The sequence below is a fragment of the Mobula birostris genome, chromosome 9 (assembly GCF_030028105.1).
Source record: "Mobula birostris isolate sMobBir1 chromosome 9, sMobBir1.hap1, whole genome shotgun sequence".
NCBI classification, from domain to species: Eukaryota; Metazoa; Chordata; class Chondrichthyes; order Myliobatiformes; family Myliobatidae; genus Mobula; species Mobula birostris.
Window position 1 is genome coordinate 113,063,931 of NC_092378.1, and position 26,717 is coordinate 113,090,647.

The 26,717-nt window shown below is 39.4% G+C and overlaps 2 protein-coding genes across 4 annotated transcripts in view; one reads left to right on the plus strand and one right to left on the minus strand.

Annotated features, from left to right (window-relative positions):
- LOC140202975 (eukaryotic translation initiation factor 3 subunit B) overlaps positions 1–25,072 on the minus strand; it is a 50,448-nt gene extending 25,376 nt beyond the window's left edge. Inside the window, exons 1-8 of the mRNA XM_072268629.1 lie at positions 24,920–25,072; positions 20,320–20,512; positions 15,176–15,295; positions 14,842–14,899; positions 14,045–14,173; positions 8,563–8,720; positions 7,410–7,541; positions 5,940–6,006 (exon numbers count right to left, since the gene is read on the minus strand). Of these exons, the coding sequence (XP_072124730.1) occupies positions 5,940–6,006; positions 7,410–7,541; positions 8,563–8,720; positions 14,045–14,173; positions 14,842–14,899; positions 15,176–15,295; positions 20,320–20,512; positions 24,920–25,037 (975 nt within the window). The 5' untranslated portion in view covers positions 25,038–25,072. The remainder of the gene's footprint in view (positions 1–5,939; positions 6,007–7,409; positions 7,542–8,562; positions 8,721–14,044; positions 14,174–14,841; positions 14,900–15,175; positions 15,296–20,319; positions 20,513–24,919) is intronic.
- Positions 25,073–25,156: 84 nt separating this feature from the next.
- Positions 25,157–26,717, plus strand: part of brat1 (BRCA1-associated ATM activator 1) — a 38,197-nt gene continuing 36,636 nt past the window's right edge. For 2 of the 3 annotated variants that reach the window (XM_072268625.1, XM_072268628.1), the window contains exon 1: positions 25,402–25,628. The gene's annotated coding sequence lies outside the window, so the exon portion shown is untranslated. Of the gene's footprint in view, positions 25,279–25,401; positions 25,629–26,717 lie in introns of those variants that run through there. The other variant, XM_072268627.1, reaches the window with a different exon arrangement.

Here is a 26,717-nt window from a genome sequence, read left to right on the forward strand (position 1 = left end):
TGTTGGCCCTTCTTTGCTAAAGGAGTTGAACTTAAGAGCACAGAGGTTATGCTGAAACTGTACAGGGTATGGCTGGGCTACTGCATGCAGTTCTGGTCTCCTTAAGATATACAGGTCTTGGAGGCAGTGCAGAGAAGGTCTACCAGGTTGATCTCAGAGATGAGACGGTTAAGTCTGAGAGGACTGAGTCACCTTGGAATATACTTGCTGAAATTCAGAAGAATGAAATGGGATCTTATAGAAACATATAAATTATGAAGGGATAAACATGTTTGAGGGATGAAAGTTGTTTCCCAGTTCCATTCTAGCGCCCATGTCTTTGGCCTCCTACCATCCCAGACAGAAGTCTGGGAAGCTTAGCTGCAAAGCATCTTATCCTTTGAATCGGCAGATTACAGGCCTCGGTACTCAATTTCAGACACACAGCCTTTTTTGTAAGTATCCAAATTGGCCAGTTCTGACTAATTCCAAAAACATTAAACCAAATGTTATTTTCCCCCCAGAGATGCTGTCTGACCTGATGATTTCTTCCTGCACTTTTTGTGTAAACTGCTTCTGCATGCACCTTAGTTCCAATTTTTTTTTTGCCTTACTCCTTTTCCTCTTGTTCTCATTCATCTTCTACTTAATCTCTAGACACATCACCTACTTTCATCAATCCCCCTCTCAACCAGTGCCACTAATAATTGAGCCAATCAGTCCCTTTTGGCCTACATCATGAACATCTCCATTGTTCTCTCCACCTTTGCCCATCTTCTACATCTTAAAACATGTTTCATTTCATTAATGAATGGTCATTGACCTGAAATATTAACTACAAATACTGCCTCACCCACTCAGAACTTTCTTTTAATTTCATTCACCAAACTTAATTACAGCCCATATCTGCCAAGCTTTTAAGCTGTAAATTACAGACTGAATAAAATATTCTGCATTTTTCTCTCTCCCCAGCTTCCAGGAGCAACCATTTGAGCACCAAAATCTCCAATGAGGAATTACTGGGTGATATTTTAAAGGATCAGCCTCTAGAAACTGATAAAATAGATTCTGTTATTGTTGTGGAAAAGGTACAAGTTGAACCAGATTGGCCAGAGAAACTTCAAAACATTATCCAGATCTTTTCCAAGCCTGGGAAAATTACAAATGAACTTCACCTAGAAACAAATGGGAAGACTAACAGGTATGTTTCCTTTTAATATATACTTCTGAGTCACAAGTGCATTAGTTATATTTCTGTTAAAGTATGATTGTTGAACCAAACCATACTAAGTAAAAGCATCAACTGCTATATGCCCCATAAAGTACAGTTGCAAGAAAAAAAATTGTGAACCCTTTGCAATTACCCGGTTTTCTGTGGTCTGAACTTCATCCAAGTCACAATAATAGACAAACACAGTCTGCCTAAACTAACAACACTCAAACAATTTTACGACTTCTCATCAATACTGAGTACACCATTTAAACAATCACAGTCTAGGTTCAAAGTAGTATGTGAACCCCTGGGATAATGGCTTCTACAAAAGCTGTTTGGAATCAGGTTACTGACAGAGCCTGCTTTTCTCAAGAAAGATCTGCTTACATGCACTATGCCTCAATCAAAACAACTTTCAGAGGACCATAGAAGAATTGTAGAAATGCTTGAAGCTGGAAAAGGCTACAAAAGCATTTCTAAATACCCAAGTATTCAATCCACAGTAAGAGAAATAAATCATTTACAAATGGAGGAAATTCAGTGCTATTGCTACTCTTCCAGGAGTGGGTGTCCTGCAAAGACCACACCAAGGGCACAAAGTGCAATGCTAAAGGAGGTGAAAAAGAACCCATGGGTAACAGCAAAAGACATGCAGAAATCTCCAGAACTTTCATGTGAGGACACCACGGAAGAAACCACGGCTCTGCAAAAACAAACATTGCTGCATATCTCAAGTTTGCAAAAGACCACTTAGATGTTCCACAATGCTTCTGGGACAACGTTCTATGGACAGATGAGACAAAAGTTGACCTTTTTGGGAAAAATGCACACCACTACGTCTGGAGGAACAAGGGCACTGCACACCAACACCAAAACCTCATCCCAACTCTGAAGCATCGTGGAAGGAGCATCATGATTTGGGGCTGCTTTGCTGCCTCAAGGCCCGGACAGCTTGCAATCGCTGAGGGAACAATGAATTCAAAGTTGTATCACCTGAAGCTGAATCGAAGTTGGACGATGCAACAAGAAGCGATCCGAAATACAAGAGTAAATCAGCAACAGGATAGTTTAAAAAGAAGAAAATTCATGTTTTGGGACGACCAAGTCAGAATCCAGACCTTAACCCAATTGAGATGTTGTGGGATGACCTGAAGAAGGCCGTTCATGCAAGATATCCCAGAAACATTGATGAACTGGAACAGTTTTCTATGGAGAAATGGTCTAAAATTCCTCCTTGCTGTTGTGCAAGCCTGATCAGCAGCACCAGGAAATGCTTAGTAGAGGTTATTGCTGCTAAAGGAGATTCTACCAGTTATTAAATACAAGGGTTCACATACTTTTTCCAGCCTAAACTGTGAATGATTAAACAATGTGTTCAATAAGGACATGAAAAGTACAATTGCTTTCAAATCTCTTACAAGCTCTTCTTTCGTTAGTCCTGACAAAGAGTCTCAGCCCGAAACATCGACTGTACCTCTTCCTAGAGATGCTGCCTGGCCTGTTGCGTTCACCAGCGTTTTTTTGTGTGTGTTGCTTGAAATTCCAGCATCTGCAGATTTCTTCGTGTTATTATTTGTGTTTTATTAGTTCAGGCAGATTGTGTTTGTCTATTATTGTGACTTAGGTGAAGATCAGACCACAGTTTATGAGTAATTAATGCAGAAATCCAGGTGGTTGCAAAGGGTTCACAAACTTTTTCTTGCAACTGTGTACTACAGATGTTGGGAATAAATAACGCAAAACAAAAAATATTGAAAATCCAGAGGGTTAGGCAGCATTTTATCATTCCGGTGGAAAAGAAAATCAAAACATTAATTTCCCTGGTAAATGCAGATAGTTCTAGACCTTTTAAGTTTTCTGGGGAAGATCCTAAAATGAAAATTTTGCCTCCTTATTTACTCTGGAGACAAACAGAGAGATTATATATCGGAGACAAAAGAGCAGCGAGGTCATGGACAGTATCTGCATCGCAGAAGTGATGCTGGCTGTCTTGAGGTGAATTAAGGTGGATATGGGCCTAATAAGTTATTTCCTCAGACCTTATGGGAGGTTAGTGCAGAAATTACAGGGGCCCTGGTAAAGATATTTGAAACATCCTTAGCCACAGGTAAAGTGAAGGACGACTAGGGGATAGCTAATATTGTTCCATGGCTTAAGAAAGGCTCTAAGAATAAGCTGGGAAATTACAGGACAGTGAGCCTGATGTCAACATTGTGCAAATTATTAAAGGTATTCAGTAGGTCAAGATGTACAAGGATTTGGATAGACAGGGTTGGTTAGGGATAGTCAACATGGTTTTGTGCATGGTGGTCCACGTCTAATCAATCAAGAGTTTTGTTGAGGTAGTTATTAGGAAGGTTAATGAAGGAAAGGTGGTGAACATTGACTAAATGGACTTTAGCAATGCCTTTGACAAAGTCCTGCATGGGATAATGGCCTGAAGGATTAAGCTGCTTGGCATTCAGAATGACGGAGTTCACTGGATACCACATTAGCTAAACAGGAAAAGTCAAAGGTTAGTAGTAGAGTCTTGTTCCTGTCTGGAGACTGTTGTGCTGTGTGATTTAGGGCTGGGTCCATTATTGCTTTTCATCTTTATGGTTCAGATAATGTGGTAATCTGGATCAGTACATTTGTAGATGACATCAAGAATAGGGGCATAGTGGGCAGCGAGGAAGGCTATAAAAGCTTGCAGCATGATTTTGATCAGCTTGGAAAGTGGGTTAGAGAAAAGGGAGATGGAATTTGTACCTGTGAGGTTCTGCACTTTGGAAGACAAACCAGGGCAAGACTTACACAATGAACGTTAGGGCTCTGAGGTGCATGGCAAAATCAAACAAAGGGACCTGGGGATACAGATCTATAATTCCCTAAAAGTGCTTTTGGCATATTGGCCTATGTAAACCAGGGCACTGAGTACAGGAGTTGGGATATTATATTGAAACTGTACAACAATTTGGCGAAGTTGAATTGAGTATTGTGTGCAGATTTGGCTACCTACCTCCTAGAAAGGAATTAATAACTTGGAAGAGTGTAGAGAAAGTTTACAGGAATGTTGCCAGGACTTGAGGACCTTAATTGTAGGGAAGGGTTGAATAGTTTAGGATTCTGTTCCTCTGTGCGCAGAATGAGGGGAGATCTTATAATAGTGGTATGCAACATTATGTGTATAGATAGGATGAAAGCATGCAAGATTTTCTCAGATTAAGTGAGACTAGAGTCTAGACCTCCCTTTCTCGATCTGTCTCCACCTCTGGAGACAAATTGTCAACCAATATCTTTTTTTAAACCCTCCTATTCCCAAGGTTATATTGACTATATCATTTCCCACTCTATCTCCTGTAAAAAATGCTATTCCCTTTTCTCAGTTTTTTTACCTCATCCGCATCTCCTCCATTTCTTGAACGTCCACGCTCACCCCATTTTCCCGCTGCCTTAACAGTGATCGAGTTACTCTTGTCCTTACCTACCACCCCTTGAGCCCTTGTATCCAACAAATCATCCTCTGCAACTTCCGTCATTTCCAAAGGGATTCTTCTACTAAACATACCTTTATCTCCAAACTCCCCTCCGCCACCCCCGCAATTCCCTGATCCATTCATCCCTCCCTATTAATCTTCCTCCCAGCACTTATCCCTGCAAGCGAGCTAAGTGCTACTGACTAATCACCACCTCCACTCAGGGCCCCAAACAGTCCTTCCAGGTGAGGCAACACCTCACTTGCAGTTCTGCTGGGGTAATCGATCGTGTCCAGTGCTCCCGACACTGTCCCCTCTACATTGGTGAGACCGTAGTAAATTAGGGGACCACCTCTGCTACACCTGTCAAAAGCGAAACTCCTGGTGGATTTTTTAATGCCAATTCCCACATGTTGGCCCATGGCCTCCTCTTGTGTCAAGATGAGGCCACCCTCAGGGTGATGAAGCAATACCTTATATTTCATCTGGGTGACCTCCAACCTGATGGCAAGAATATTGATTTCTCCTTCCGGTGAAAAAAATACTCCCCCCACCCCCTTGTTTCCCCACTCTGGCTTTTTACCTCTTCTCACCTGCCTATCAACCCCGCCCCCGGTCCCCTCCTCCCACAGTCCACTCTCCTCTCCTATCAGATTCCTTCTTCCCCAGCTCTTTACCTTTCCCAACCCCCTAACTTCAACTATCACCTGCCAGATAGTTTCCTTCCCCTCCCCCAACCTTTTTATTCTGGCATCTTCCCCCTTTCCTTTCCAGTCCTCAAGAAGGGTCTCAGCCCAAAAGGCCAACTGTTTGTTTATTTGCATAGACGCTACCTGACCTGCTAAGTTCCTCCAATATTTTGTTTGTGTTTCTTGAAAGTAGAAGTCACGGGTTTAAGGTGAAAGGGGAACTATTTAAGGAGAACCTGAGGACAAACTTCTTCACACAGATGGTGGTGCAAGTGTTAAACAAGCAGCCAGTTCAATTGGTACACATGGGTTCAATTGTAACATTTAAGAGAAGTTTGCATAGGTACATGGATGGGAGGGGGTTCGAGGGATATGCTCCTGCTGCAGGTGGATGGGACTAGCCAGAAGATCAGGTCTGCATGGACTAGATGGGCTGAAGGGCCTATTTGTGTGCTGTAGTACTCTTGTGACTTGAATTCTATCTTACACTATCATTGGTTGTATTCTGTCCTTGAGAAACATTCTTAAAGAAAAAAAATTAAACATGTTCACTTCATGATTCCAAGATTAAAAATCCTAGCATTTAACAGATATACTCACAGGTGTTTCATAAATACTAAGAGTATCTTGCGTCATTCGTGCAAAAAACTTGCCATCATGGCTCCACCTATTGAAGAAGAAACATTTAAATCAATATTTATATGACACTCTTTACAGTCCAAATTGCCATCTTCATTATTGAAGGCAGTGCTCTGGTTGGCACCATATGACATTTAAACTTTGTACAGGAGAAAATTCAGCACTACACGAGGAATATTGTCCTGGTAAGTCAAAATGAAGAAGAAAATGCTGAGTTTATAATACCACGGTAATTGAAAGGTGGTGGGGGGGGGGGAAGAAGAGCTGGGTTGCACCTTGCACATACATTTAAATTATTTCTTCAATGGTCTCAATGGTAAATCAGGGAGCCCCGGTGGGAACGGAAACACCCAAATATAACATCAAAATCAGCCTGAAGAAATTCGATATTACATAGACAACCTACAGCACAACACAGGCCCTTCGGCCCACAATGCTGTACCAAACACGTACTTACTTCAGAAATTACCTAGTGTTACCCATAGCCCTCTATTTTTCTAAGCTCCATGTACCTATCCAAGAGTCTCTTAAAAGACCCTATCGTATCCGCAGAACTCTAAAGTTGTATGTTGGTACAATTAAAAAAGAACTTTCAATAATTAATGTCTTAACAAATATGTCTCTATAGCTACATCTAAAAACTGAGAAGATATTGTGCCCAATAGATACCTGGATGAAATCTGTTGAAGAGGGAACTGTGCTACATGAGAACAACCTCTGCTGTGCTGCAGAGAACATGTGGCAGCTGCAAAATGGGAGAATGAACAACCAAAACACCCAACCACTGATCATAGCCACCACTCACTCTTGCTCACACTGCACCAGAACACACAGATCCCAGATCAGTCTCTACAACTATGTGAGGAAATACCAGTAGACAGTGCCTTAGGAGAACATCATACTTGACTCCAAAGATCACACTATTACTACTAATACCACAGCCTACATTTTCTGTTCATCCAATTTGTCCTCTGAATTGAATGGACCATTCTTGGTATCTTGGTAATCCAACCACACTGACCAGGGTCTGGAGTCACATACAAACCAGAATGGACAAAGTTGGCAGAGTTCCTTTCATGAAGAACACAAATGCATCAGATAGAGATTCATGACAATCTGGAGTTATGATCATTGTTTTTATATTAAAAGTCAACTTCATTCATAAGCCCAGTTTAATTAAATTGTTTGAATGTGAATTCCACATTTGCTGCAGAGAATTCAAATGTTTTGTGAATGAATAGCTGAGGCCTCTGAATTTTTAAAAAAGCTATTATTTTCTTGAAATACAAAACAGGTGACAGGAACAATGCAAGTGTTTAACTGGTGAACATTTACAAAACTTAATATAACAAAAAGAAAAAAAATTACAAATTTACTTTCTTCAGATTTAATTACCTTCTGGCACAGAGGCACTCTTGAAATTATACTTACTTGAATATTGGCCAATGGGCTGAGCTTTCACAATGAAACCCTCGCTTCTTCTGGCCTGTTAATACATCCCAAATGATAATAGCCTGAGGGTCATCTTTTGTGTCCATTAAAGGACTAAATGACACCATATACCTGAAGGGTAATTAAAGAAACAAATTGTTAACATTCAAATACATCCACATCATGTTCACTCTTTAGCTCTGCTGGCATTAACATCAGCAGCACTAAAACATTTGCAAAATGGTCAGAAACAAACTTCAATTAATAATCAAAAATTGCTAAATTAAGGTAGTTAAAAGGAGAATGAAAGAAGGAAATTAAATTAAAATGCTATCTAGTTTTCTGTACTAATCTATTTATGAGTTACAAGTTCAGACACAGACAAAATCTGCTGTGGATATGTTTATACAATCTCAATCCAATTATCATTAAGCACAAACATCAAGCTACCCTTGATTTTTGCCAATGAATCAGAACTAGCTCAGAAATGCCTTGCAAGACAAGCATGATACTCCCCACACAAAGTGCTTGATTATTTCTTGACAATACATTTGCAAGGTAGTAACTTAGCTTGGACCTGTGATTGCTTGAGTTGGACACTGGGTATGAAAAGCACTTCTGATCCTCATTATAGTCAGTCCTTATGAGTACATTGCATTCTAACCTCAAACTTCACTAAGACTACAAAAAATTGCACTATATTTATGCCTGCATTTCTATTGTTGACAGAGACTACACCTCAGCTAGTGAAAGAACAAATTGCATTCCAGAATGGATATTGCAGTTGTGATGTGGCCACATTTCCACATCACCACATCACAACTGCACCACCATTGCAGAAATAAATTTCAATTCCATATGTCCATACTACTGTCCCAAGAAAGATTGTTATAATGTAATGTATATTGTTTGACTGCTGAATAAAGAGATTATTCATTTTAAAGCACTGTGCATGAAAAAGAAGTATAGGTAAAATAATAAAATTTAATACATTACTGATCATAAACATAGGTGATCCAATCCAAAATTTTCATGGATAGATTATTTAAAAAACTCAACACACTTCAATTATAGGATACAACATAGCTGGAACACTGAGCACAAATATAGAATTACGATTGAGGAAGCTATTAGTCTTCATCTACACAAATACCTTTCACATGGAGAAAAATCAATTAGCTGGACACCTTGGTGACTGAACCGCTGAATTTGCTTGAACTTCTCCCCACCCCAAAGAGCAATACCACGCTGATGGAATGTTGCCAAGTACGTGCCTTTGGGAGACCAACGAACATATGTTTCTGTCCAGCGCTGTAAACAAAAATAAAAAGTATTTACAAACCTGAACATTTTATAGCAGATACAACTAGCTCAGCGATTATTGAAAGTAGACATGATAATTAATATTCAAAGTTAAAGCGTGAGGCCTAAAAGTGTTTAGGCATCGCACACAAATACTGGAAGAACTCAGCAGGTTAGGCAGAAGTCAGAATAAGGTGTTGGGGGAAAGGGGAAGGAGTACAATCTTGCAGAGAATAGGTGAAACCAGGTAAAGGGGAAGGTGGGTGGGTGGGTGGGTGAACCTGCTCCAAGTAATATGTGCATGCCCACTGTTATTATATAATATATAATATTCAGAGATTACAGACAAATAAAACAATAGTCCATTTATCAGTAAGTAAACAAATAGAAATTATAACACTTATAACAGGTTTATGAATTAATGGCACAAATGAGAACTAATGGTTACAACCCAAGAACCATTATGGAGATGTACTTGCAAAATGACAAACGGAATTAAATATTCCAGAACATTAACTTTTAGAACAGACATACAGTACAAAAGCAGAAGAGGGTATTAGTTTTTATATTAAGGAGCAGAATAACTGCAACAGTGGTGAAATTTGTCAGGTAAGAAAATTTACAAAATTCAGTTTGGGTAGAAGTAATTACAGCAAGTGACTGAAAATATCAGCAGCAGTTTCTAAATGTGCTCCCAAACCACAGAATTCATAATGACAAATCTGCAAACCAGGAAACTGGCGGCGCATCTAACAGAAATCCAGTATCATAGAAGGCTTTAACCTACATATAAACAGGTGAAACAAAAATCAGCAGTGGTTGTGTAGAGGACACTTTATTGGAATGTAAAAGAGATGGTTTCCAACAAAACACTGAGGAACCAAGAGAAGGAGCTTAATACTTTCACTCTAGCATTATGTAATGAAAAAAGCTTTAATCTGTTTATTTTGATAATCTGTCAATTAAAGAGCTTTTAGCTAACAGTGATCATTACATGTTGCAATTTTATACTAAGATTGAAGGTGACTTAGGCTACGCCCACACTAGACTGGATAAATCCGTAACCGAAGCTTTTTCTCTTCGTTTTGACCCTCCGTCCACACTGAAACGGCGTTTTCCTCCCCCGAAAACGGAGCTTTTCTAAAACGCTCTCCAGACTGTGTAAATCTGAAAACGCCGGTTGGGCAGTGTAGTGTGTACAAGGTAACCGAAGCTTTTTAAAAACACTATCATGACGTGCCGGAACAGATGGTGGTGGTAGCGCAGGATTTCATTGTTTTCTTTAACGCATATAGCACTCTTTATAGCGGTCGAGGATGTCGTTGTATTTGGTTTGGCATGACTCTCAGTCCACGTTCTCCACTGCTTTGCTGGCTTTGTAGTCGTTTGTAACTTCCAGAAGCAGCCCGACTTCATCGTCTGTCCATACGAAGAAGTCCGGTCTGCTTTTTCCAGCGGAGGTTTTCTTTGTACTGTATTCCTCGAAGACATTGCTGAAAACTTTCTTTCGCTGTTGTTGTAGGTACTCTAGATTTTGACCAATGGAAACAGCACGCCGCCACAGAAACAGAAATAGCATACCGTTTCCTCATCGTTTGTTTTCTGTAGATGTGTCGTGTGCATGTCCAGTAAGAGGAGATTCACCCAAATATCCATTTTAATGTGGACGGAGGTATTTTCAAAAACGCCTGGCATGGACACCTATCATTTTTACGCAAAACCAGCGTTTTCAAAATTATCCGGTCTAGTGTGGACGTAGCCTTAAATTCAATCTAAATCTACGTCTTAAATCTGAATAATGTAAACTGCCAAGACAAATGACATGAACTGGCTATAAAAACTCCAAACCTACATGGCAAAGCAATAGTCAATATCTCAACAATTAACATCTTACAAGTAATATTTTAACCTTCTGTAGGCAAAGAAGAATGGAATAAGTGATCTATCCATGGTTAATCAGTGAAGACAGGATCAATGGAAGATGCATATAAATCAAAAAGTAAACCCAAATACAAGAATAGGTGAAATGAAAACAAAAGGTTTCTATTAAGTCAAAAATCAGAATTTGATGGGGTTGCTTAGACTGAGAAAGTAAAAAATACATTGGGGGAAATAAAGCAATAGCAAAGAAATAAAATGGTTTTATGCTTTCTTCCAACAAAAGATGACAAACAAAATTTTTCAGAAGTAGTAAAAGACTAATTGCTCAGAGCAAATGAGTTCAAGGAAATTAATATCAGTAACTAATGGAAATGAAGCACAATAAATCCTCATAACCTGTTAACTCATATTCCAGGAATTAGGGAGGTGCTGATAGAGACAGTGAATGTACTGGTTATCATCTTCTAACATTTCAAATTCTATAATGCTTGAAAATGCAGCAAACTTATCACCACAAATTAAGAAGGGAAACTGGATACAAGGAGCTATAAACTAGTGAGAACAACTTTGGAAGGGAATATGCAGAAAATTAAGGAAGTGGGAAGGAAACACGTCAAAATTAACAATAGAATGGAGCAGTTAATAAACTAATCTGTAAGAGATTATAAAGCAGATTTAAAAAAAGAGTAAATTCACTGATGTGGCAAAATTTGACCAGAAGGTCTTCAAGAGTGACACTCAACAAATTATTACAGAGAATTATAATCCGTTATACAAGGATAGTATATTGGTGTGAACTGGGAAGTGATTAGTGGTTAAAAATAGAAATACTCAGGTTACTCTTAGACTGGGAGGTCGCAACCACCAGCATTATTATCAGGCCCCAGTTGTCCACAAACTATATTCAATTATTTAAATGAAGGGATCAAGAATAAGGCAACATGGCAGATGAAATATAAAGTGGAACAATCATCCATACTGGAAGAAAACAAATTTCTTCAGGTGGTGAAAGACTAAGCAAGATAGACTGGCTGGTTGAGTGGTGTCACAACAACAACCCTGCACTCAGCGTCAGCAAGATCAAGAAATTGATTAGGGATTTCAGGCAGGGCAAGTCAGTCCCACTAAGAAGTCAACAGTGGAAAGGGTGAGATTTGAACACCTCAGCATATCCACCCTGGGCTCAACATACTGATGCATTCATGAAGGTGGCACAACAATGGCTATATTTCATCAGTTTAAGCAGATTTGGTATATCACTAGCAAATTTCTACAGATGTACTGTAGTCAGTATTTTGACTGTTTGTATCATAACCTGGTACGGAGCCTCCACTGCACAGGATCAAAAGAGGCCGTAGAGAGTTGTAGATTCAGCCAGCTCCACCATAGGCATCGCACTCCCCAATGTCGAGGACATCTCCAAAAGGTGGTGCCCAAGAAGGCAGCATCCATCATTAAAGAACCTTATCATTCAAATCATGCCCTCTTCTAATTACAGCATTGGGAGGGGTGGTTCAGGAGCCTGAAGATCCATGCTCAATGTTTTAAGACCAGTTTTTTCCCTTCTGCCATCAGATTTCTGAACGGTCCACAAACTCATGAATACTACCTCGTTATTCTTCTTTAGTACGATTTATTTACTTTTTGTAACATAGGAAATGTTATGTCTTCCATTGTACGTCAGTGATAATAAACCTGTCTGAATTCTGGTACACAAGTTCAGCAAGCATTGGGAAACCAACATTGTTCCTTATTGCAAGAAGATTTAAATACAAGAGTAAAAACCTTTCGTTCAATTTTACATACAGTCCAGGCAAGACTTCACCTGAAGACTAAACAATTCCATTCTCCTTAGTAAGGAAAAGTACATTTGTAGTTGAGAGGGCACTGAACATTCACCAGTTTTATTCCTAGGATGATCGAGGAAAGATTAAGCAAATAGGCCCCATAATGCAGTTCAGAAGAATGAGAAGACATCTCATTGAAACATACAAGTTCACAGAAATCCAAGCAGGATTCATGCAGAGTTAGCATTATCCTAGCTGGAGAAAATACAATCCCCGAGTCAGTCACAAATTATGAAGTAAGCCATTCAGAACAAAGAGGAAATCTATCTGCATCAAGCAGTTCACTCCGGAAGTACATTCAGAGAGAATTTAAGATATTAATGTATAGGGTCAAAGTGACCTGATTGTAAAACATCAACCATGTCTGAGCAGGCACAAGAGGCTGAATGGTCTACTTCCATATCTCTCGATGTTCTTAGCTTAGTGGGTTTATCATAGAAATTCATTCTATGGTACACAGTGCTCCAAGCAAGGTGGTGTCTGTGATTGGCCACAAGGTACTCCATACAACAAAATGTTCGACCATAAGGACAGACCCTATGTCCCATGATTGTGCCAACCACATTGCCAAACTAAGCTAACCCCAACCGTCAGTACATGGTCTATATCCCTCAACCCTCTATCTGTTCATGTGCCTGTCTCAACAACTTTTAAATATCTCTTTCATATTTCTCTCCACCACTTCCCCCAGCAGCATGTTCCAGACACATCCCACCTGCCCCACACATCTCCCTGAAAGTTTCTCTCTCTCACCTTAAAGCTATGCCTTCTAGTACATTATACTTCTTCAATGGGAAATGTCTGACCATCTACTCCATCTATGCCTCTCATAATCTTATAGACTTCTATTAGATCTCCTAGTCTGTCTAACTTCTCCTTATAGCTAATACTTTTTAATCCCGGCATCTTAATGAACTTACTCTGCACTCTCTTCAAAGCTTCCATATCCTTCCTCTTATGTGGCAACTAGTACTACATATAATACTTCAAATGGGACCTAGGTTTTAAAACTACAATAGGATTCCTTGACTTTTATACTTAGCACCCAAACTGACAGTGGCAAGTATGCTATACAATGTGTTTGCCACACTATTTATCCATGTTTCCTTTTCCAGGGAGCTACAACTTGCACCCAAAGTTTGTTTTGGATATGAATGCTCAAGTCCTGCTATTTACTATATACTTTCCTTGTGCATTTGATCTCCCAAAGTGTAACACCTCACACTTGTCAGGATTAGATTCCACATATCACTTCTTTGCCCATGTCTCCAGCTGGTTTATATCTGACTGAGACCTTTGATGGAGTTTCGCACAGTGAGGAAGGATGTCAATTTTTTTTTTCACCTTTGAATTTACTAAAATCAGCCCAGCTACATTTATATGTAGTCACATACAATAGATGTCCAAGTATTGGTGGCTGCAGAACGCCACTGCTTAGACAAAAAAATAAGATTCCCTTTGCTATCAATCCATTTTACTTTACTATACAAGTACAGCAAAAAAGAACAAACAAACTTGTTAACTTGGTACAATTATTTTGTTTTACATATTTAGTTCTCTCAAAGGTCCCCTGCAATTCAATATTAATATTCAAATGATACTCACTGCACGCTCTTCAATGATGACTGGTTCTTTTATATCATTCCACAAGATAGCTGTTCTGTCTCCAGATTCATAGATAATACTGCATTGGTCTCTGCAGTCTGGATCCTCTATCCAGTATCGAAGATTCCCCTGTATAACATACAGGTGTCAACAACACTAACTTTTAATGGACTAGATGTAAAAATGTCCACTTTTAACTGGCAGAATTGAAAACAGAACTTTCCCCTTATTGTAGTTGCACTGTTTATAATGGACATGTTTAATTTGTTTACGCGATTCAATGATTTAAAAAGTGAAAACAGTTGTTTGGACTTCGCAAAATAGCCATTGCTGTTTAATATCTTTTAAATGACACCGTGGTAACCAACATTTGTGATATTAAAATCATCAGTACTATTTGCCCAATACAGATAGGTGCTGAGATACTATAATTACTTCTGAAACAGGGATAAAGCTTTCGAAAGGATCTGCTGCTGCTTGGTTCAGGTTTCATTTTCACGTTGAATCTAAATCCCTCTACACTGCTCAAGAGAACATAGAAAATCTACAGCACAATACAGGCCCTGCGGCCCACAATGCTGTGCCGAACATGTACTTATTTTAGAAATTACCTAGAGTTACCCATAGCCCTCTATTTTTCGAAGCTCCATGTACCTATCCAAGAGTCTCTTAAAAGACCCTATTGTATCCGTAGAACTCTAAAGTTATATGTTGGTACAATTAAAAAAACTTCCAATAATAATGTCTTAACAAATACATCTCTGTATTATTGATTTAAAATACTACAAAATACTTACAAAATCTTTGAAAGGCTGTTTCTCTGGAATTTCCCAATCATCACTAATATCCATGTACCTGATAAGGAAATACATATTGAATGTAGCTGTAAGGAAGTTCTGTTAATGAACGTTTCAGCAACAAGCAGGTTCTTGGCATTCAAATAAATTAAGTGGCATTTAAGTAAATTAAGCAAATTCAATAAATTTATTTCACAAATGATTAATGCCCATAGTCCCACTTAATACCCGTAACTTCAGTCCATTTGTTTCTTAATAGCCCTCAGTGTGAAACATCAAAATTAAAATTTCTAAGGCTTCCTCCCACCCCAAATAGAAATAAGTCCACACTCACTTATCAAAGTCCGTGAAGAGATTGACACGAAAGGTATGCTGTTTGTCTAACTTGTATCCATCTGCATTTTTTACAGCATCCACAGCAAAAGCTGGTGAACTGTATTCCAAGAAAATGTACCTGGAAACAAAAATGTTGCCACAATGTTTACTGGCTACACACCAAACCTTTTAAACACTTAGTACCTGTTACAGAGGATGGATTGTCAAGTCAGATCACACAAAAACTGAAGCCCAAATTTCAGATCAGACTCAAAACTATCTACACAATGTTTAGAATTCAGTCTCTTTTATTTGAGCACAGGAAAAAGTCATATTTCTAAGGTGAAGTATAATGGCTTCCTGCACAACATTTTTGTTTTGCATCATATTGCTACTGCAGAACAATAAATTTCACAACATACACAAGTAGTAATAAATCTAATTCCAATATCATTACTTCCATTAAGCTTTGTGTTGATATATTTTCAGGAAGGTTCCGTCTGTACTTCAAATCTCCTGCATTTTGACTAATATAGAATTTCAGAAAAATTCCTCCGTTCTACAATTGCACACAATTTAAATTTTACTTAAAATTTATTTTCAAATTTCACTGGTTTTACAATCTATTATCTACATAAATCACTTCCAGTATTACAGTCCTGAGATATTTGCACTCCAATTATGGCCTCTTACATGTTCTTGACTTCTATTGCTTCAAGCCGATGACATGACATTGGCTGCAATCCAAACTCAAAATCTCTTTCTAAACCTCTGCACTACTTTACTTCTCTAAGAAGGTCACAAAATTTAAAGCAATTGCTCCAACTTGTTTCCAAGGCTCCTGTCAAATTCTGTTTCTTAACAATCTTGTCAACAGCATTAGAGCTTAGGACAATTCTAATAAATGGCTTTCTAATAGTGCAGGAAAATACTTGAATAAAAACTTCTACTTTGTCAACTAAAGGAAACAATCCCAAAAATAAATTCAAAAAAATCTTGCAAATGCTCAGCAGGACAGCCTCCAGCATCTGATCATATTTCCTGCTGTTCCAACCTTGTCTTTATAGATAAGAATGCCTCCAAGTTCAAAAATGAGGCTAGATGGTGGCAGGACCTCAATCAAATAAGATGACATAGGCAGGGCAGAATAAACCGCTTCCTAGAAACTCCTCTTTCATAGAACCATAGAACAATACAGCACAGAAAACAGGCCATTCGGCCCTTCTAGTCTGTGCCAAAACATTATTCCACTAGTCCCATTGACCTGCATCTAGTCCATAACCCTCCAGTCCTCTCTCATCCATGTACCCATCCAATTTGTTCTTAAAACTTAAGAGTGAGCCCGCGTTTACGTCATCAGATAGCAGCTCGTTCCACACTCCCACCACTCTGAGCTTTCTTCTGTGAAAGCTCATAAGATTTTCCAACATTTCTGGATATAGAAACATAGAAAGCCTACAGAACTATACAGGCCTTTCGGCCTACCAAGTTGTGCCGAACATGCCCTTACCTTAGAAATTACTAGGGTTACCCATTGCCTTCCATTTCCCTAAGCTCCTATCCAAAAGTCTCTAAAAGTAAAAAGACCCTATCATATCCACCTCCACCACCGTTGCCGGCAGCCCATTCCACATACTCACCACTCTCTGCGTAAAAAACTTACCTGACATCTCCTCTGTACCTACTCCCAAGCACCTTAAACCTGTGCCCTCTTGTGGCAGCCATTTCAGCCCTGGGAAAAAGCCTCTGACTATCCACACGATCAATGCCTCTCATTATCTTATACACCTCTATCAGTTCACCTCTCATCCTCCGTCACTCCAAGGAGAAAAGGCCGAGTTCACTCAACCTGTTTTCATAAGTCATGCTCCCCAATCCAGGCAACATCCTTGTAAATTTCCTCTGCACCCTTTCTATGGTTTCCACATCCTTCCTGTAGTGAGGTGACCAGAAATGAGCACAGTACTCCAAGTGGGGTCTGACGAAGGTCCTACACAGCTGCAATATTACCTCTCGGCTCCTAAATTCAATTCCACGATTGATGAAGGCCAGTACACCGTATGCCTTCTTAACTGCAGAGTCAACCTGTGCAGCTGCTTTGAGTGTCCTATGGTCTTGAACCCCAAGATCCCTCTGATCCTCCACACTGCCAAGTCTTACCATTAATACTATATTCTGCTGTCATATTTGACCTACCAAAATGAACCACTTCACACTTACCTGGGTTGAACTCCATCTGCCACTTCTTAGCCCAGTTTTGTATCCTATCAATGTCCCGCTGTAACCTCTGACAGCCCTCCACACTATCCACAACACCCCCAACTATTATATTCAAAGCATTCATGCAATTAATAAAATTTTAAAAATATAATACAGGAAATTTAAAAAAATACTCAGTGAACATAACACAAAAAAACTTGTTTCATTTTTAATTCCCACAGCCATACATCGGTCACTAAAATGAAAGGGCATATTGATCCAGGGTCCAGTCTAGCCAACATTAGTCATTGAGTACTACAGCACAGAAACAGGCTCTCCAGCCCATCTAGTCCATGCCGACCTGATCTGCTTGGTCCCATATCTCTCTAAACCCTCCCATTCATGCACCAACTTCTCTTAAATGTTACAATTGAACCTGCATCTACCACTTGCACTGGCAGCTCATTCCACACTTGCACCACCATATGAGTGAAGAAGTTTCCCCTCAGATTCCCCTTAAACAGTTCCTCTTTCACTCTGGACCCCTGACTTCCAGCTCCAGTCTCACTCAACCCGAGGGAAAAAATCCTGTAAGCATTCACCCTATCTATACTCCTCAATTTTACATACCATTTTAAGGTCTCCCCTCATTCTCCTGTACTCAAAGAAGTAGAATCTTAAACTGTTCAACATTTGCCTACAATTCAGATCCTCAAGTAAATTTTCACTGCACTCTTTCAAGCCTCTAATCACTCTTCTAGGTAGGCAACCAAAACTGCACACAATACTCCAAATTCAGCCTCACCAATACGTTGTAAAATATCAATATAACATCCCAACCCCCATATTAATGCCCTGATATATAAATGCCAATATGCCAAAAGACCTCTTTACAATCCCATCTATTTGTGATGCCACATTCAAGTAATTATGGATCTGTATTCCCAGGTGAATTTAATTGATACTACTCAATAGCTCAGTGGCTTACTATTCATTCTGCAAGTCTTATCCTGTTTTGTCTTCCCAAAGTACAAAACCTCACACTTATAAATTCCATCTGCCATTTTTTCTAGCTAAGCAACACGATGCTGCAAGCTTTCATAGCCTCCCTCACTGCTTACTATGCCCCCAATCTTGGAGTTATTGGCATGTATGCTGATCCATTTTACCATATCATCATCTAAACCATAAAGATGATAAACGACAGTGAACCCAGCACCAATCCATCTGGCACAAGGTAGTAATAGGCCTCCAGACAGAGAGACAACTACTACCAATCTTTGACTTCCCCCTGTTAAGCCCATGCTGTATCCAATTGGCTACTTCATCCTGAATATCAAGTAACTAAGCCTTCCAGACTTATGTCCTATACAGGACTTTGTCAAAGGCTTTGCTAAAGTCCATGTTTTTAATGTCCACCACCTTTCCTTCTTTTTCCTTATAACTATCTCAAAAATGCTGTAAGATTAGTTAGACGTGACTTGCCACACACAAAATCATGTTGACCATCCCTAACCAATCCTGTCTATCCAAATCCTTGTACAGTGGATTCCGGTTAATGTGGGCCATCAGTTAATTGGTGCAACTGCCTATTTAGTACAAAAAAAGACCAAAAACAAAACAATAAAATAGCCAGAATTCCCTTTGTTTATTTGAGACACTGCGCAAGTTATTAAGACAAGAGACAATTGCCAGTTTTTAACAAACATCAATTGTGCGCATGTCATGTGGCCCCATTAGATACTACACTGTGCTTAGAGCAGTTTTAAAATAACTTCACTTGCATGCACTTGTGTTCAAAAAGCAATGATTTTTGTCACTGATAGTTGCCAAGTAGTAAGCAGCAAGACAATTCAGAAATGTTTTTCTCACTGCGGGTTCAAGCTTTCAGGCTTGGAGATGCCAGAAACGACTGGGAGTGAAAATGAAACAAGTTCAACAAGTTAGGGCCTACAAAGAATTTGAAGGTACTGGCAATCATCTTGAACATTATAATGAAAATCATGATTTGGAGGATATAATTGCCGAAAGCATTGTTTGAAGGCAATTACCCACACTAGGTGCCTGTGTTGATTTTGCTCATTTGCAGTCAATCAGAAGAACATGTACACTGGATTAATTCTTCGGTCGATACCTATTAGGAACTAATACAGCTTTATGCTACTGTAGTTTTTGTAGTATTCTAATTTGATCTGCATTTCATTTAAAACATATAATTTATTATTCAGTTAAACGGTAGCTTGACTTTACTTTTAATACTTTTTAACTATTTCCATGACACCTTGGCTAACTGGGGCATCCACTTAATTGGGCTAAAATGTACTGGTCCCAGTGTGTCCCAAATAACTGCAGTCCACTGTATATCCTGAACTTTTTAATACCTTGCAATAATTTATACACAACTTACATCCGGCTCATTGACCTATAATTTAGCAGCTTATTCTGAGAGCCTTTCTTGAACAACAGAACAACATCAGCTACCCCACAGCACCTCACCCACGGCTGAGGTTGTTTTAGATATCTCTGCCAAGGCCCCTCCAATTTCTGCATCAGCCTCCCACAAGATCTGAGGTCTCAGCTTGACAAGCCCCGGGAAAAATCCTCTTTAATTCACCTCAAGACAGCTGGCACCTCCTCTTATGCAATCCAGATACTGTCCATTACCTCAATACTCTTTTGCCTCAGTTATATAGTCTCTCTGTTCATCTCCTGCATTAAATACAGAAACAAGAGATTCTTTTGAGATATCCCCCAGAAAGTCATTGACAAGTGAGATTGCAATATTGGGATTTTCACATTTACATGAGTCCCAAACCTATGAGGATTCAGTGTGTAACCATTTGCATTTACCAGCAAAATATAGCATGATGCTTTTACTCAATATGATTTGGTTCAACAATGATGCTTTAACAGAAATAAAGCTAATCTACTTGTGACACAAGTGTATATTAAAAGGAAACATACCCTTTAGTCTTCCCATCTATTTCTGGGTAAAATTCATTCGTAATTTTCCCAAACTTGGAAAAGATCTTCTGGATAACATTTCGAAGTTTCTCTAGCCGATCTGGTCCAACTTGTGGTACATTATCCACAACAATAACAGAATCTATTCCATCAGCTTCTAGAGGTTGATCTTTTAAAATGTCACCCAGCAATTCTATAGGAATTAAAAAAAATAATAATTAGTGTCACTGTTGCAGTACTGATTTGTTTATCTACACGTCACCATTTTGGGAATACTACACTATGTTAAAAAGATTAAAATAAACAAGTATAAATGTAGAAAATCAGTTAACGTGATGCCTTTAAGCTTTGGGGAAACTTAGATAAGATGTCAATCAAGAGACCATTAAACAAAATTAGAATGCATTCTATTTGAAGTAATAAACACCAGTGGATTGAAGATTAGTTAACAGGCAGAAAACAATAGGAATAAACAAATAATTTCAAAATTCAAAGTACATTTACTATCAAAGTATGAATGCAATATACAACCCTGGGAAAACCATGGAACCTGTTCAAACAAAAACATCAACCCCACACCGCCCCACACAAAAAAAAAATCATACAAATGGAAACAAAAACGAGTGAGAAACACGGAATATAAAACACCAACCCACAAAGTCACAGAAAGTCCGGTATTATTCAGTTCAATCTAGTGCTGTGTCATTCATTATAGGCAGGCCACAGAGCCTGTTTGCCCTGATCAAAAATGCACAAAATAGCAACATAAAAAAAAGGAGTGACTAGAAACACATCATGATGTGAACAACAGAGCCCAATCCACAAACCGTGTCAATTAAACTTTGCCCAAGACCCCGGACTCCAGCAGCATCGAGCGAGAGGAAAAGACAGACCATTCAAACACAGTGACCTTCCTCCAGGAGCAGCAAGCAAGAGGGAGAGAGACCATCACACACAGACACCTTCCTCCGGCAGCAATGAGTAAGAGGCTGATAAGACAGCGCTGGACACCCACTCGCCTTCTGCTCTCACCTCGATAATTTCAATCTCCCTTGACACTTTAATCGGTGAGAAATATGAGTCAATCGTGGACTCACACTCCATCTCCAAGCTTTTAGGCCTTGGCTGCACACTTCACTTGAAACCTCACCAAACACCCTCGGAAACAGCAAAGCACCAGATTGCTCCATTGGCCTGAAAACACGCCACCAAAATGTAGATCATGGGTTCCAACAGCAGCAGAACCACAATTGAAAGAAAAAGATGTAAAAGAAGTTGTTTTGTGAACTGTCTGGAGGATGTCGCCCTTGGTCATGTTGTTCGCTGGCGTCATCTTCTTCCCAAACTATGAGTAGTCTGAGTAGTCGGACAGCACCAAGACAGATGTCAGTTCCCCAGGAAGTGAAGATCTAGATTAATCGGTTGGACAAAGGATTGGATGTAATATATCCAAGTCTGCTGAAGATACAAGTTAGGCCAGTACAAGGTGCCAAGGGGATGCACAGCAGCTTTGGGAGGGCATGGCAGATGGAATGTACTGTAGAAAAGTGGAAAACTATGCACTTTAGGTTTAATAAAAGGCTATTTAAGTGGTAAGAGGTTGAAAAATAATAGTTTTAAGGGGACTTTGTACTCAAATCTCTGAAAATTCATATATACGCACAACAAACAATTAAAGCAAATAACACATGGACATTTATTACAAGAGTATTTGAGTACAAAGTAAAACCACCTTGCTTCAATTATGTACAGTCGTGACCCGCTTATTTGTTTTTGAACAAATACTCAAAAGGTTCCCTGGAATTGATCTGGTTATTGCAGATTTGACTGGGTCTCCATGTTTAGAAGAATGAGATTTCTTTGAAACATACAGAAGTTTGAGGGACATGACAAAATAGATGCAAAGTTGATCACCACCTTGCTGTGTTGTCAGGAGCCAGTCTCAAAATGATCATTCAGAACGAGAATGAGAAGAAATTTCTCCTCCCTGTGAGTATTTGGAATTCTCTACTGAAGTAGGTTGTGGAGATTCTGTCACAAAACATTCTCAAGACATATAAACAGATTTTGAACTATTAACAGAAAGCAACAGGCACAGCGTTTATACAAGAAAGTGGTATTAGGTAAAAAGATCAGCTATGATCTTATAGATTTCCTGAGCAAAGTTGTGAAACCTTCTTGCCTGTTCCTAATCCTACTTTTATTTCTTAAATTCAAACTGATGGAGAACTGCAGATGTGAAAGTAAACCACAAATTGACATCAGACAAATCACTGATTCGGCAACATCATCAGGGTAAAAAGCTGTGAGCACTGACTATACCCATGAGACATGAAGTTAGTGAGAAAAAGGAGAGGGCAAAAGTGCTTACACAGTTGACTAAAGGGAACAAGCAGAAAACATTCCGGCAGATATACCTGCGATACAGGAGCAGGACAAACAGAACCAGGCTATTTATTATAACTATGCCAATCCAATCAACAGTCTCTTTTACTGCAGCTTATTGATCTGTTTATCAGCTATCTGAAATGAAACAGCAGATACCAATTCATAAACCACAATACAAAATGTTTATATATCCAAAACAATTTTTCTTCTGTGTGATTAATCTTACTACAAATTTTAATTTCCCCCTCCCTAATTATCTTATAATCACCCATGGAAAGAAAGGTTGGTTTAATGATAAAAAGCAAAACCATTTTTTCTTCTGTATTCTTGCAGATGTTGTTCATTTACACCAGTTATCAATGGCTCCCATCCCCAAACTGGATTACAGAAGAATACATTCCACTTTAAGTAAAGTGAACTGCAGTTAAGTTTATTACGTTGTAGTAAATATACTGACAATTAGTACATTTGATAATATTTATATGTTACCCTAAAGGACGTGTGTTTAAACTGGGCTACACAGAACCTCTGATGTCCTGCGCAGTTTTGTATCATACTCTCCCTCTGCCTAAATAAACACAGATATTGTCAAACATACACGAGAAAGACAACCACAATTTGTGTGATATAACAACAATGAAGCCCAAGGCAAAGTACAGGAACATGATCAAATAAAACTGACTCAAGACCACAAGGAACTGTAACTGCAATTGACCAAAAATTTAAGGATATTTTGAAATCCCTTCAGAATTCAGAAGGACAGACGAGACCAGTTACAGTAAAAGTTCTAGAGTTTAGGACCTTGGGAGCTGAAAACACAGCCAACAAATGTGGAATGAGTAAATTCAGGAATCACAATATGTAAATTATACACAGTGATTAGATTATAATACAAGGTTAAGAACACAAAATAGATGAATAACAAGTGGAAAGGAAGGGGCAGACAAGGATTGATCCTCAAGATAAAGCCAACTGTCTTTTACAGTCCAAGTTAGGTTAGTATTCTAGGGAAGAAGAGCTACCAGAGGAGATTTTATCTACAGTATTTAATTTAGAGATATAGGCCCCACCAGCCCTTACAGCTGTGCCACCCAGCAACCCCCAACTATCTGCCATTTAACCCTAACCTAATCATGGGACAATTTACAGTGACAAACTAATCTACTAACCGTTACATCTTTGTACTGTGGGAGGAAACCAGAGCACCCACAGAAAACCACACATTCCATGGAGCAAATAGACAAATTCCTCGCATTGAACTCAAGGCAGTAACAGTGTTGCACTAACCACTAGATTAAAGGTACAGGCTGGTTGAGAAGTTAGAAGACTAGTTTATCAAAAACCATGCAGGATTCAATGATTTTAACAAGTGACATCCAATTAGAAGCATTCAAACATAGTATTCTTTAGATTTAGAGAAATCATCTCTAAATTCGTGGCATCTGCAGAATCTCATGTTCACATGCCAGATAAAGTGGACAAGAATTTGAGAAGCTGGAGATGGGTTGTGATTTGTAAAGGAAAATGAATCTATTATCTTTACTTAAATGCAATGACGATCATGATAAATGCGAATAACCAAGAACAGAAGAAAAACATTAGTAGCAGTTAACTGTTTAGTCAGAATTACATGCTGAAATTCCGATGTCCTTAAATATGATACTTAGATGGGGTGGTGGGGGTGCAGAAAATGCAAAGTTCAGTTTACTGATCTATTGAATAAAGAGTCCTTCACTCAAAAAAAAACAAAAATTCAGAATAAATACTACAAGAAGCAGGCGGTTGGCACTAATTTAAAATTACAGTATGATGCAATTAAATGATAACCCATACAAAATTCATGAAAACATCTCCTTCCAGTTCATCTCAAATCCTCACCAGCATCTCATTACACACTTTACTAATGGATCAAACACTTTCCTACATACGTCTTTAAACATTAGAGATGCTTTACTCTGACGACAATGTAATTAGATGCAATAACTAATGAATGACACTCCAGATAAACGATGACAAAGTCCACACGGCCTGGTTGAAATAATATGCAAGCAATCTAGTCAACGTAGTTTAAAATCTACAGCAGTTCTTGCTTCCGAAAGCCGGCTCTAGGCCTCGGGCTCCAGCTACTCCCAGACGCACATGGACTCAGTGCTACCAACTGTTTCAGCTCTGCGTCAAAATCATCGAACGGGATGGATTTTTTCCGCTTTACCCTCGTCGGAGATGTCATCCACGAAGCCTTCGGGATCGCTGAAACCTTCCTCTGGCTCCTCCAACTCTGCAACTTCATCTTCAGCCTCCCGAGCCTCCCCGTCACTCGTTTCCTTCATCCTCCTCTAGATCGGCGGCCGGAAAAAGAACGAGAGAGCGCGCCACTCGTTCACGCGGGCGCGCGGCCGGCCTCGGGAGCGCGCGCGCACCGACTGCGCCGGTGTTTGACCTTTATCCCGGGGTCAGCGGCGCTCCCAGCGCCCGGAGGGGTGGATTATTTACCTCAGAGGGGAAGATGTCAAAGGCGGGCGAGATCCTTACTGGTTACCAGCGTGGTCTCAGATGAAAAACGAAATAAAAGTAAAGTACTCTGATGTTGCGCTAATTGTTATTGTCGTTGAATTTTTTTTGTTATGGAGTTTTTTCCCTCCACCCCTTTAGTTTTTCAGGAAGTCCCGGATGTTCAGCCAGCGGTGGTGGGGCGGCCGCCTCTCTGGTCCCTCAATCAGTGAGTAGCAGGGAGACGGCGGTGTGGTGCGCTGCTGTTCGGCCTTGTTATTCATTAACTTACAAAAAATAAAATTGTCGTCATGCCTTTGCGGCTGGTCTTCGTAGTGGTGCGTTAAAGTTCGAGGTGCATCTAATCTCTGTCTCAGCTGTGTATTGGGAACTGCTTGGATGAGTGTTACAATTCAGTCCTCCGCCGTTTGGTAATTTACTGTTTTCTTATGCAACACATAGAATGTGTACTCTTTCAATGTTTATGCTCCATTGGAAGCCGCCTCCCACCCCCTCTTAACCTCACCGTATTATCTATCTAACCCTTTTACCTTGGAGTAGGGTAGGGAGTCGTGATCAAGGTACACATAATTATGAAGTGCAAAAATAGTGCAGGGAGAGAAGAAAAAGTTTCCCCATAACACAGATGCTGAAGCTACATAACAGTTGAATGTTTAAGATGAGCTATAGGAGGATTGAAAGGGATCTGAGGAGCAGCTTTTACCGAATGCACTGTCTAGGGGAATGGTTTAGGCGCAAACTCATATAGATGAGACTTGAATCCCCAAGGAATAGAAAGTTACAGGCCAGTCACTGAAAAGTGAGGTTAAGATTGATGCGTGTTCCATGATTTGAAATTAATGAGGCTGAAGGGTCTATCACTGCTACATAACACTGACGCTAGTTCCCCTGAACATCAGGGGTAAAGCCCTCCCAACCATCGAGGACATCGACATGAAACATTGTCATAGGAAATCAGCATCCATCATCAGAGATCACCACCACCCAGGTCATGCTCACTTCTCGCTGTTGCCATCAGGTAGAAGGTACGAGAGCCTCAGGTCTCGCACCACCAGGTTCAAGAGCAGATACTAACCCACAACCATTAGGCTCTTCAATAAAAGGGGATAACTACACTCACTTGCCCCGTCATTGAAATGTTCCACAACTAATGATCTCACTTTAAGGACTCTTTATCTTATTATCTCATGTTCTCATTATTTATTGCTACTTATTTAAATTTGCATTTTCTCAGTTTGTTCTGCACTCTGGTTGGCTTTTCATTGATCCTGGTACAGTTACTATTCTATAGATTCGCTGAGAATGTCCACAAGAAAGAGTTGTATATGGTGACATATATGTACTTTGGTAATAAATTTATTTTGAACTTTGAATTATCTGGTTTAAATGCATCTGCTTTTCTTGTGGTGGTCATTCCACATTTTAAGCACTCTTTAAATGAAATCCTTCTTGAATTGCCCGGTAGATTTACTAATGAGTATCTTGTATTCCAGTCAAGA